This window comes from Pseudorasbora parva, chromosome 18 (assembly GCF_024679245.1).
Source record: "Pseudorasbora parva isolate DD20220531a chromosome 18, ASM2467924v1, whole genome shotgun sequence".
NCBI lineage: Eukaryota > Metazoa > Chordata > Actinopteri > Cypriniformes > Gobionidae > Pseudorasbora > Pseudorasbora parva.
Window position 1 is genome coordinate 40,111,583 of NC_090189.1, and position 12,636 is coordinate 40,124,218.

The 12,636-nt window shown below is 38.4% G+C and overlaps 2 protein-coding genes across 2 annotated transcripts in view; one reads left to right on the forward strand and one right to left on the reverse strand.

Annotated features, from left to right (window-relative positions):
- Positions 1-2,898, reverse strand: part of atg4a (autophagy related 4A, cysteine peptidase) — a 12,845-nt gene extending 9,947 nt beyond the window's left edge. The window contains exons 1-3 of the mRNA XM_067424751.1: positions 2,837-2,898; positions 2,254-2,355; positions 1-42 (exon numbers count right to left, since the gene is read on the reverse strand). The exon at positions 1-42 is cut by the window's left edge and continues 30 nt beyond it. Of these exons, the coding sequence (XP_067280852.1) occupies positions 1-42; positions 2,254-2,355; positions 2,837-2,846 (154 nt within the window). The 5' untranslated portion in view covers positions 2,847-2,898. The remainder of the gene's footprint in view (positions 43-2,253; positions 2,356-2,836) is intronic.
- A 68-nt stretch (positions 2,899-2,966) lies between these two features.
- ankrd46a (ankyrin repeat domain 46a) lies at positions 2,967-12,244 on the forward strand. The gene is made up of 4 exons (XM_067424752.1): positions 2,967-3,113; positions 5,091-5,415; positions 8,079-8,237; positions 8,951-12,244. Exons 2-4 carry the CDS (start codon positions 5,105-5,107, stop codon positions 9,165-9,167), a joined length of 687 nt encoding a protein of 228 aa, XP_067280853.1. The 5' UTR covers positions 2,967-3,113; positions 5,091-5,104; the 3' UTR covers positions 9,168-12,244.
- Positions 12,245-12,636: the final 392 nt, after the last annotated feature.

Sequence of the window (12,636 nt, forward strand, 5' to 3'; positions counted from 1 at the left end):
ACCACAGTCGTGATCGCACATCCGAGAGCAGCTCTGATTTCCCTGAAAGAGATACAATGATCAAACCGAATATTAATTTTGGCTAAAGAGGAAGTCTATTTTGAGCACAGATTTAAAGGCACAATATGTAATATTTCACCGCTAGTGGTCTCTAATTCAAAACAAAGGCATGTCTTGACTCCTTGATTGGGCAGAGCTTTTATTCTGTCAGACGAGCGCTTCCGCTCATGTGTGTGTGTGTGTGGTAAGGCAGGTAAAATTATGTTATAATGCTACTCTGGCGCTACTAAGCCCCTTTCACACTGCAATTCCGGCAAATACACGGATAATACACGGCATTTGTTCCTGGGCCGCTAGATTTAGCCCATTCACACTGCCAGCGAAATACCGTAATATGTGCGCTTTCACACACAACGCTTAACGGTCCTGGGTCGAGTTGACACGTGACATCCTGATGTGACGTATAATGGCGAGCGATCTCAGCTTCAGCGCGGATAGTAAGGAGCTCCGTGGTCTCGACTTGTGTCCAGTTTGCGCTCATTTCTGCTTGTTTAATTTTAGTTTCTTTTGTATACGAACACACTCTGCGTTTAAAACACAGACGAGCTCTTCTGGCACTGCAGGGTTGTATTATTGAAAAAACAAGCTCTAGGAGTCGCACGATAGCTACGTACACGTTGCGGCATTAGTTTCGGCTTTTGTTCACACAGCGCTCGTCCCGGGTCGAATCCCGCAATGTTACTAGGTCCCCGACCCGGGTTCAATTCGGTAATCAATTCCGGGACGTGGTTGCTTTCACACAGAAGGCGACCCGGCAATGCTCCGGGGATATTGCGGGTCCGACGTGCAGTGTGAAAGGGGCTTTAGACACTTGTTCACACTGCAGTGAGCGAGATCATATCAGGCATGGTAAAACATCACCAGATTTAAACAATAAGACTAAAGGCAGGCATACACTGTGAGAATTCGGACACTCGGGAGCTTGATAAAGCATCAAAGCAGCTGATACATGGCGAGCCGGCTGCAATCACACAAGCGTTCATGCTAAACACAGAGACTGGAGCTTTTAATGTTGCTGCTATAGCAGAAAAAATAAAGAAAATTTTGATTTTTTGAAAAGTAGAGAACAAAAGCCATTCCTTTCAACAGAAACAATCAGAGAGAGAGAGGCGTGTCTGTGTGTGTGTGTGTATGTGGGCATGTTTTTGTGAAACATCAGGACAAAAATGTGTATAACAACATGGGTATGACACAGGTATTACAGGAGAGGGTGAAATATGAGGACATTACCCGTGTTCACACTTTTCAAAAGGCTTATAAATCATAGAGAATAAGTTTTTTTGAGAAAGTAAAAATGCAGAATATTTCCTGTGATGAGTAGGTTTATGGGTAGTGTGTGTGTGTGTGTGTGTAAGCTGTATGGTGCAGCCACTGAGGTATAGCCTAATAATACTCATCGATCTAGCCTATGTGACGTGATTGTGCGTGATTTGGCAATAGGGGACAGCCATACGCTGGTGAAAATTGGGCCAGTTAAAAATGATCAGGAGGTTGTGAGGTGCTCATAAAGTGCTCGGCTCATCTCATAGCCACGACCATACGAGCATCCACGATATCCACGCGATTTCTCCTGAGATAAAAAAATTGTCTACGATCTCGTATGACCGTATACGCTCGGCTTAACTGTGATGAGCTGGAGAACAATCATTCGTTTCTGTCCATCAATGATCCAAACAGTTGCTCGTCTGTCTAATAAAACACATCAGATATTAAAGCGGCTTTGGTGTTGCTATGGTTTCTACAAAATAACACCGGAGGGTAACGCGGGTATGATGTCATTGATAGGCGACACACGTGTTTTATTTAAACATTCTTGAAATATTTGTGATAATGTAAGTACACAAGTCAACTAAATAGAATCTTACATATTGTGCCTTTCAGTGTTGTGAGTGTGACTTTTATTTTGACACTGCTGAGAAAACAGCACTTTATTTTATTTGAGAACATGAGCCGTATGGATTTTTTATTCATTTTATTTTTTATAATGGATGGATGCACTTTTTGGGGCTTCAAAATCTCGACCCTCATTCATTGCCATTATAAAGCTTGGAAGAGCCAGGATATTATTAATATAACTGATTGTATTTGACTGAACTCATACACACTTAGGATGGCTCGAGGGTGAGTAAATCATGGGATCATTTTATTTTTCGGGTGAACTAATTTGGCACTATGAATTTTGGCGTGTCTTACTTGTTTTAACATGGTAACATTCTCCCAAGATCCACACGGGCTCGTCTGCTTCCGGCAGGTCTTCTAGGTACTCGGAAAATTGATTCTCATACTTGGCTAGAACTGGAATAGACACGACAGAGTTGCGACACACAGTCAACATGCATTACTTGCACTTTCTGCCACTCTGAAATGTTGATAAAGCAATGATAAAAACGTTACCATAACAAAGACATGATCATATACTTTGTGTTTACTTCGAGGTACTTGAATACCATGGTACATATCAACAAAACATGGTATATTTCCACAAACATGGTATCCCCATAGCAATGTCAATGCCAGTGTATTAACTATGAACAACAACAACAACAAGGGCTTGTGGAATATACAAACTCTGAATTTGTAAGTCAAAGATACACACAGGCCACTGAAGAACAATGAGAACACTTAAAACTCAGTTTCGAAAGGTCCTCTAAAATCCCTAGCGGATCCTACTAGACTATTCTCGACGGCTTTCTAACTTAAGACGTCACCTGAACATAGCAATGGATCAATAAATTGCAGAACAATTTCGTGTTTTTATTAACCATAATTTCCCTACCTGCCTCCATCCTCGGCCGTCATCGGATACAAATACATCGCGGTGCACTGTGGGTAACGCAGTCCAAGTCCGAGTCGTTCCGTCACTTGAAGGCGCCATAAAAACTACAATAACCAGATTTTGAGGCCATTACGCGGAAAGTCGAGTCTAATCATAACAAATACTGGGCCTTGTAGTTTATTTGGCCTTCCATCGTTTTACGTCATTTCTATTTTCCCACAACAGAGGCAGGGAAAGCAGCGGATTTTTTAAGAGACCTTCGAGACATCACTCTGAGGTATTGATTATCTTAATTAAGGTGTTATAAAGGGAGTTGGTATTACTGGTTACAGTCGTGTGTTTTGTTTGTTTTTGTTGGTTAACATGCTAGCTTGATAAAGCTAGTCCGCTAGCTTTTTAATCATTCGTTTAGTTTGATAAGTTACCAGTATAATTTAATAACCTTTATGCATTATAAACATTTTTGAGTAACTCCGTTAACTATTTGCAGTTCATTCATGGCCGTGTATTAAATTAATGTACATTGTCTATTAATGTGAGGTCCTAACTACAGAAAGATTATAATGGAATATTATTATTATTTTTAAATCACAGATGGACATACAGAGCTAATGGTTTAGCGTTTCTACATAAACTGTCTCTGATATCTATCAGTAACTATAAATATGAATATTTTTCTGTTATATTTTCCCTCATATTGCACAAGGCTTGTTTTTCAGATAATTAATCTGTTTGTTAATATAAAATTTTGATTTATTATTATTATATAAAATGACTAGATTATAATCTGAAAAACAAGCCATATAAAAATTACCACATCAATAATCTGAAAAACCAGATTAATCATATGAATAACTAATTAAAAAAAATATATTATCAGATTAATAATATGAAAAACATATAAAATAATCTGGAAAAAAACTAATAATAATAATCTAATAAAAATAATAATCTAAATATTACCAAATTATGAGGATGTGCAGGATGAGTATTTTGCAGTTAGTTTTAATGGATTTACATTATTGCTTACATTTAAAGTTCCAAAATTATTATAAAATACAAATTCCAAAAACAGAGCCTTGTGCAATAATGCAATAAAAAGGCTATATATATATATATATATATATATATATATATATATATATATATATATATATATACATTTTACTATTAGTTTGATATCATAATGGTACATAGTTAAATTGTTTTATTGCTTTATTGGGCTAATTAATATATATTTTATTTGTTGAAATTAAGCTTTGTGCAAAGTGTGTTTGTTTATGTGTCTCTAAATGTTGGTTTAGGCTAAAAACATGAAATGCCCAGAGAGTTTAATGGAGCTAAATGTCAAACCTTAAACCACACATTTCCCATTAATATGCAGAAATATTCTAAATAATCTTTTGGTGCGCACCCGGGTTTGATTAACGTCAGAGTTTGGTTCTTTTGGATAATGTGAACGCGGATGCGCACCTGCGAACCGTACCTGAGTCCGCTTAAAGGGTTAGTTCACCCAAAAATGAAATGTCTGTCATTAACTCCTCTCCCTAATGTCGTTCCTCACCCGTAAGACCTCCGTTCATCTTCACACACAGTTTAAGATATTTTATATTTAGTCTGAGTCTCCGAGAATGTATGCAAGTGTATCCTCAAATATAGATTTGAACGGTTATGAATCAGCGTATTGATTCATGATTCGGATCGCGTGTCAAACTGCTGAAATCACGTGACATTGGCGATCCGAATCATGAATCAATACGCTGATTCATAACCGTTTGAATCTTTATTTGAGGATTGAAAACAAAAACAAAGCTGAATAAAGTCGTAGTTTTTGTTATTTTTGGACCCAAATGTATTTTGGATGCTTCAAGAGACTCTAATTAACCCACTGATGTCTCATATGGACTACTGTGATGATGTTTTTATTCCCTTTCTGGACATGGACAGTATAGTGTGCATACACTTGCATACGCTCTCGGACTAAATATAAAATATCTTAAACTGTGTGTGAAGATGAACAGAGGTCTTACGGGTGAGGAACGACATTAGGGAGAGGAGTTAATGACATTTCATTTTTGGGTGAACTAACCCTTTAAGAGGTGTTTCTGTATGGCAGAGACAGATGTTGACTTCTGTGTGAACATAAATGATTCAATTTTTCTTTAACAGAACGAACCCTAATTTATAAAATGAGATGAAATGTAGCTGCGACGTGTGAGCTTTTCCAGAACTGATTTTCCCGTCCAAACCTCAGACTCCAGGTGCAGAATGTCGTACGTCTTCATCAGCGATTCGCTTCAGACCACGGTGCCGCTTCTGCAGGCCTGCATCGACGGGGACCTGGCGTACTCCAAGCGGCTCCTGGAGTCCGGGTTCGACCCCAACACCCGGGACTGCCGCGGCCGCACCGGACTGCACCTGGCCGCGGCTCGGGGGAACGTGGAGATCTGCTGCCTGCTGCATAAGTTCGGTGCGGATCTGCTGGCCACGGACGCGCAGGGCAACACGGCTCTGCACATGTGTGGGCATGTGGACACCATCCAGTTCCTGGTGACCAATGGCCTCAAGATCGACATCTGGTCAGTGGCTTTTAGGGTGCTTTCACACCTGGGTCCTCTTTAAAAGAACCAAACTCAGGGTGTTTTCACACTTGGTCCTTTTCACGGGTCTGAGCGCGGTTCGCATGATTTTTGGCCCATATGTGAACACTCCTAACCCCCTGAGGGTGTTTTCACCCTTGAGTCCTCTTCAAAAGAACCGAACTCAGACTCCTTTATGTGGACCAAGAAGTGAACTTTAGTAGGAATGTGGTCTCAGACCCCTTTGTGTTCAGACTTCAGACTGTTGCTTTTTGGATCTAGTCCAGGTCAGTGATGGATGGCTGACCCTATGGCCTTCAACATTTGATCCCATTTGCTTACATTGTTTGTTCCTTAGTAACCTTTAAATTTGTTTGTAAGGATTATTATGACATTGCTATATACTACAAATGCTGTTGAATTAAGTAGTTTATCTTTGTACAAAAAAAGTTTTTATTTTCCCCAAGTTTGCATGCCTGTAACTCAAGACATATCAAAGATATCTTAATATCCTTTTAGATTCTGGTTCTTAATCAACTTTTCTTTTGGTTTCTCCATTTTAAAGGCCCTCGATGGTTCAGTCCCAGAGATCTGGAGATCTCAATGCGGCTCCACGAGTAAACTGGTTAAGTTCAGGAGTCAAAAACCAAAGTCGGATCACTTTGGAAACAGCTGATACTTTTTATATTTAAAGAGGAATATCTGAAGAACAACGAATGTTAAACTAGAAATGTATCTTGTTTTTTTCTATCAGCTCAGTTGCATAAACCACACCTGTCTGAGGGCCATGCATATTCCTTTTCAAAAGTTTGAATGCTTGTAACTCTAAAAGTATTTAATATATTTTAATATCCTCTTAGACTCTTACTCTTAATGAACTCTTGTTTTGTAATCTTCATTTTAAGGCCCTATGTGGTTCAGTGCCATATATGGAGATCTCAATGTGGCTCCATGTTCAAATAGTTGAAATTTGTTAAGAACCAGAATCTAAAATCTTATTGAGATATATTCAGTACTTTTCTGTGCAATTGAGGAGATCATTTCTAGTTTTAACATTATTTATTCTTCAGATGTTCCTCTTTAAAGGGTTAGTTCACCCAAAAATGAAAATTCTGTCATCATTTGGTCTCCCTCAAGTTGTTCCAAACCTGCATGAATTTCTTTCTTCAATCAGATTGTGAGCCCCAATGACTGCCACAGTATTTATGGTAGTCAACAGTGTTGCCACTGTTACTTTGAAAAAGTAATCTGATTACTGATTACTCCTTTAAGAAGTAACTTAGTTACTTTACAGATTACTTGATTTTAAAAGTAACTAGGTTAGATTACAAGTTACTTTATTAGTTACATTCAGCAGTTGCCGACAACACCCCTCAACATAGATGCTAGAATCTTTTGCTTTGATGTGAACTCCGTTAAATGAGCATATACCGTGGGAATTGAAGATCGGATTTATATTAATTTTGCTGAAGTGTAAGGTAGGCTATAAGACAACCTGCATGTTCTTTTTTTTTGTTTTTGTTAAGATTGTGTAGCCCGTTTCGTTTTTTTGAGCACCGTTGCGAGCAGTAGGATAGCCTATCAGCCTGCCTCAGCTCGTCAAAAATGCCTTTGTGGCGGTATAATAACTAGCCTACTTTGTTTGTGATGTCAAAGTAGTTATATTTCGTTTCGTTTCTTTATTAAGTTGATTTAGAAAAATGTTTAGAGCAATTTTTTGTTTGTTAAATTAAAGTTTTAATTTTTTTATGTGACGACCCAGTGAGTTAAACCGCATGTTTAATCAATTTAGTCTCTCAAACCAACTCTTGAATTGTCTTGCCTATATAAACTTTAATTTAACAAACAAAAAATTGCTCTGAACATTTTTCTAAATTAGGTTAATAAAGAAACGAAACGAAATATAACTACTTTGACATTAAAAACAAAACTGAACTCTTTTAATGGCTGCAACAATGTAAAAAAAAGAAAAAAAAAGAAAGAAAGCACGGGCTCCAGCGGGACTCGAGATGAAATTTTGATAAGCTGTCGGTTTTTACTAAGGAAAATGACTAAAATAGTAACTCACAGTGACTTGGATAAGTAACTTTAATCTGATTACTGGTTTGGAAATAGTAACGCGTTAGATTACTCGTTACTGGAAAATAGTAATCAGATTAGAGTAACGCGTTACTGACATCACTGGTAGTCACTGGGGCTCAAAATCTGCTTATATACAAACATGCTTCCAAATATTGAGGGAGAGTAAATGATGACAGAATTTTGATTTTTTTGGTTGAACTAACCCTTTAAATGTTAAAAATATCCGCTTTTTCCCACGTTTAGTTTTCGACCCCTGAACCTTACCAGTTTACTCGTGGAGCCGCATTGAGATCTCCATATCTCTGGGACTGAACCATCGAGGGCCTTTAAAATGGAGAAACCAAAAGAAAAGTTGATTAAGAACCAGAATCTAAAAGGATATTAAGATATCTTTAATATATTAAAACATAAAGAACAACATAGCATACCGGTATATCTATTATTATATATTTTGACTTTTTATTCTTTTTTGTTATTTTCCTTTTCCATTGTAGCACTTTGAGATTCTTCGGAATGAAAAGTGCATTATAAATAAAATCTATTATTATTATTATATTTATATATTTATGTGTTTTCCCCAGCAATCACAACGGAGCCACTCCACTGGTGCTGGCCAAGAGACGTGGCGTAAACAAGGACGCGCTGCACCTTCTGGAGGGGCTGGAGGAGCAGGAAGTGAAGGGCTTCAACCGCAGCTCACACTCCAGCCTGGAGAAGATGCACATGGCTGAGAACGAAAGGTGAGATCCTGACCGTCACAACCAGAACTTCACCTGAAAGGGCTAGTTCACCCAAAAATGAAATGTATGTCATTAACTCCTCTCCCTAATGTCGTCCCACACCCGTAAGACCTCCGTTCATAATCGGAAAACGACTTTATTCAGCATTGTCTTCTTTTCTGGGTTCCTCGATAAAGATTCAAACGGTTATGAATCAGTGAATCGATCAATGATTCGGGTCACCAGTGTCACGTGCTTTCAGCAGTTTGACATGCGATCCGAATCATGAATCAATACGCTGCCAAACTGCTGAAATCACGTGACACTGGCGACCCGAATCATTGATCGATTCACTGATTCATTAACCGTTTGAATCTTTATCGAGGAACCCAGAAAAGAAGACAATGCTGAATAAAGTCGTAGTTTTTGTTATTTTTGGACCCAAATGTATTTTGGATGCTTCAAGAGACTCTAATTAACCCACTGATGTCTCATATGGACTACTGTGATGATGTTTTTATTCCCTTTCTGGATATGGACAGTATAGTGTGCATACACTTGCATACGCTCTCGGACTAAATATAAAATATCTTAAACTGTGTGTGAAGATGAACGGAGGTCTTACGGGTGAGGAGCGACATTAGGGGGAGGAGTTAATGACAGACATTTCATTTTTGGGTGAACTAACCCTTTAAAGTGTCCTGACTCATGACGGGCTGTTGTGTGTGCCGCAGTGCCATGGAGAGCCACTCTCTGCTCAACCCACACTTACACCACGGAGACGGTGTTTTGTCCAGCTTTCGCACCACATGGCAGGAGTTCGTGGAGGATCTGGGCTTCTGGCGGGTGCTCCTGCTGCTCCTCGTCATCGCTCTGCTCTCGCTCGGCATCGCGTATTACGTCAGCGGAGTCTTACCATTTGCATCTAACCAGCTGGAGCTGGTGCACTGAGGCCCTGGCATATGAACGCGCTTTAAAGGAACACTCCACCGCTTTTTCATATTAAACTATGTTATTCCCTTAACTAAGACGAGTTGATACATCCCTCTCTCGTCTCAGTGCGTGATCTTAATCGCTCTGAAGCGCGGTGACGATCTGATAGCATTTAGCTTAGCCCACTAAGCCCAGTTGATTCACTATGGTACCCAACAGAGATCAAGTTAGAAGCAACCAAACACCTCCACGTTTCCTCTATTTAAATTAGGGGTGTCCCCGACTATGGATTTACACATTCGAATCAGAATTTTCGAATCTCTCTATGGTCGACCGATAGTCGAATCATCTGTGTGTGTGTAAACCATAGACTGGAAAAAAATAAACGGTATAAACGGGTTGGGAAGGGCAGGACACTAGTCAGCAGGAGGCTAAGACTATTTTTATTTTACTTTACATACGGCACACAGCCACCACTTTTAATAAAGTGATCAAAACTATACACTATATTCGTAAATTAACCGTTCTCATAACATTTAAAAGCCGCGATCGAAACACAGAACATCACACAAATATATAAAAGAACATTTTGATAAATAAACCTAAAAAAATATCTGCCTAGAGAGGAAAAGAACACTTTGAGTGCGTTTATATGCACGTTCTGAAGCCGATTGTGCCTGAAGCGGGTCGCACACCGGACTGAAGCTCAGCGCCGTTGTCTCAGGTATCACACCAGGCAGACGTGAACATATGCGCCGTGCGCGAGTGAGCTCAATTTTGAATCACTGCATGATGAGTGTATCTTGTAGCACAAGGTGAAATCAGTATGTACATACACAATTTGAGGGAAATATACATTTAATCGCCGCGGACAGGCGTCGAATGCCGCCGTCGGTGTATTTGTGGTGCGGCGCGTCCGGTGCGAAGCTCAGTCCCCAAAGGGGCGATCGCTCAGCGCCGCGACACATCTTTATAACACTAATATTGAGCACCCCCATATTGCCAAAATGGTATGATCCTCGTTTCATAACACCCGCGAAGATTCGACCATTAGATCAGTGGTCGAATCCGGTCCATGCATCGAATCTTCGACTATAAGGGGTCACCCCTAATTTAATTAAAAGCACCCACTCAGACGAGAGAGGGATGTGTCAACTTGCCTTAATTAAGGGAATAACATAGTTTAATATGAAAAAGTGGTGAAGTATTCCCTTTAAAGGAACACTCCACTTTTTTTGTAAATAGGCTTATTTTCCAGGTCCCTTTAAAGATAAAATAGCTTAGCATACATCATTGAATCATATTAGACCATTAGCATCACGCTCAAAAATGACTAAAGATTTTATTTTTTCCAAAGATATTATTTTTCCTATTTAAAACTTGACTATTCTGTAGTTAAATTGTGTACTAAGACCAAAGGAAAATGAAAAGTTTAGATTTTTAGACCAATATAGATAGGAACTATTTTCTCATTCCTGTGTAATAATCAGGGATCTTTGCGGCCGTACCATGGGTGCATTGTTGGCAACTTTTCATTTTTCGTTGGTCTTAGCACACGATGTAACTACAGAAGAGTCAACTTTTAAATAGGAAAAGTATTGAAAGTCTTTGGTCATTTTTTATATAATACGATTCAATGATGTACGCTAAGCTATGCTAAAAGTGTTACCGTCAGGTACAGAGATCGGCTGAATGGATTTAAAAACGGTAAAACTCAACTGTTTAACTCTAAGGGACCTGGAAAACGAGCCAATTTTCACAAAAATAAACGGAGTGTTCCTTTAAAAACAGTGATTTGTTTTTGTTTTTTTAATCCTTCATTAGCCGATGATTGTTCCTGCTGATTGTGTGTAACCACGCTTCAAAGTGCCACCATACATTCTGTGTGTGTAACTGTGTATATTAATGTAAATAGATCTTTCATATGTTAAAAACTTTTCCATCTCTCTTGTGTGTTTGGAAACCCATATGAAAATTAACCAGGATTTTTACTAGAAATAAAACCAGGATTTCTTCAAGTCGTAAAAGGGTCTTAAAAAGTCTTGAAATGGCTTAAAAGGTCTTAAAGGGTCCTAAAAGACCAGTCATTTCACTCAGCGGTCATCTCGCGGGCATGCAAGTGCAGCTCTGTCTCTTTGAATGGGAAACATCATATCCTCCAAAAGTGTTCGCCAAGCTTAGTCTTTGATTTGCCCTTACACAAATTTCTAAATGAATCTGATTTTTCAGAGCCCATTGGCAGATATTTGGGAGCGTAGGCATCTTCTTCTGTTCTTGAGTCTATGGCAGCCCATAGAACTGCTTGCGGTAAAGTTATGAAATTTGGCACACAGATAGAGGACAGTCTGAACTGTCGCCGTACCAAATTTGCAGTCTCTAACACAATCCCTCTAGCGCCACCAACTTTCCTAAGTTGCACTCACATTTATGCTAATACATTTTTAACTAAGCAACATTTAAAAATTTCAGAAAAACCTACTTTTTCGAACTCCTCCTAGGCCACTGCTCCAACCAGATCATCTCAATGTACGCATTGGCATATCGTTTCGAAACTCGATATGCGTCTTCAGCACCATGCCCTGAAGGTACTCAAAAAGATTTGGGCCAGCGCCATCTTGTTGTCAAAAGTTATAATGAAATTTCAAAAAAGCGTATAACTTTTGATTAAATTAGTTTATTGTAATGAAATTGTTGTTAAAAAGTTACGGATTTTGTGTCCATAGACGAAAACGTTTTCGTATACCGCAGCAACAAAGTGATGCCAAAATGACTCTTGAGGCTGTATCTCTGCAAAGCTTTTGCATATTGACACCAAACTTGCCATTTGTCATTGTCACCTCACTCTGATCAAACCAAATCAATTCAGTCACAACGCCACCTATTGGTCAAAAGTGGTAAACCATTCAATCAAATGACCAGTGACTGTATTTATGATTTTTCAGGCAATTTTCCTAAAATAATCTTTTCTTTTTTCTTTAATTGCTTGTTGTTGCAGTTGTTCTGATGCTCCCAGCCATGTTGGCATGATTTGTCGTGTTTTTATTTTTTATAATTAATTAAAAAGTAGCATAATTGTTGGAATATGCATTTTCAAACTCTGAAGTGTTTCTCCTTAAAGGTTTAGAGAACAGATGTATTCTGTTCCCTTCAATTGGTAACCACAAATTAACCATGGTTTAGCTACATTAACCATGGTATTTGTATTAAATCTGGGGTTCAAAATGGTAATCAGTACGCCAAAACCCTGGTTAATTTATATAAGGAATATATTTTTGTTGTTTATTCTGCACATTTATGATTAATGTGTGTGTCAAGCCCACCTTGACACAATTTAATTAAATTATTGGATTTGCACAGTAAAGTGTAATGAAACCGTTTCAACTTTTTTCTTTTAATATATATATATATATATATATATATATATATATATATATATATATATATATATATATATATATATATATATATATATATATATAAATTGGCT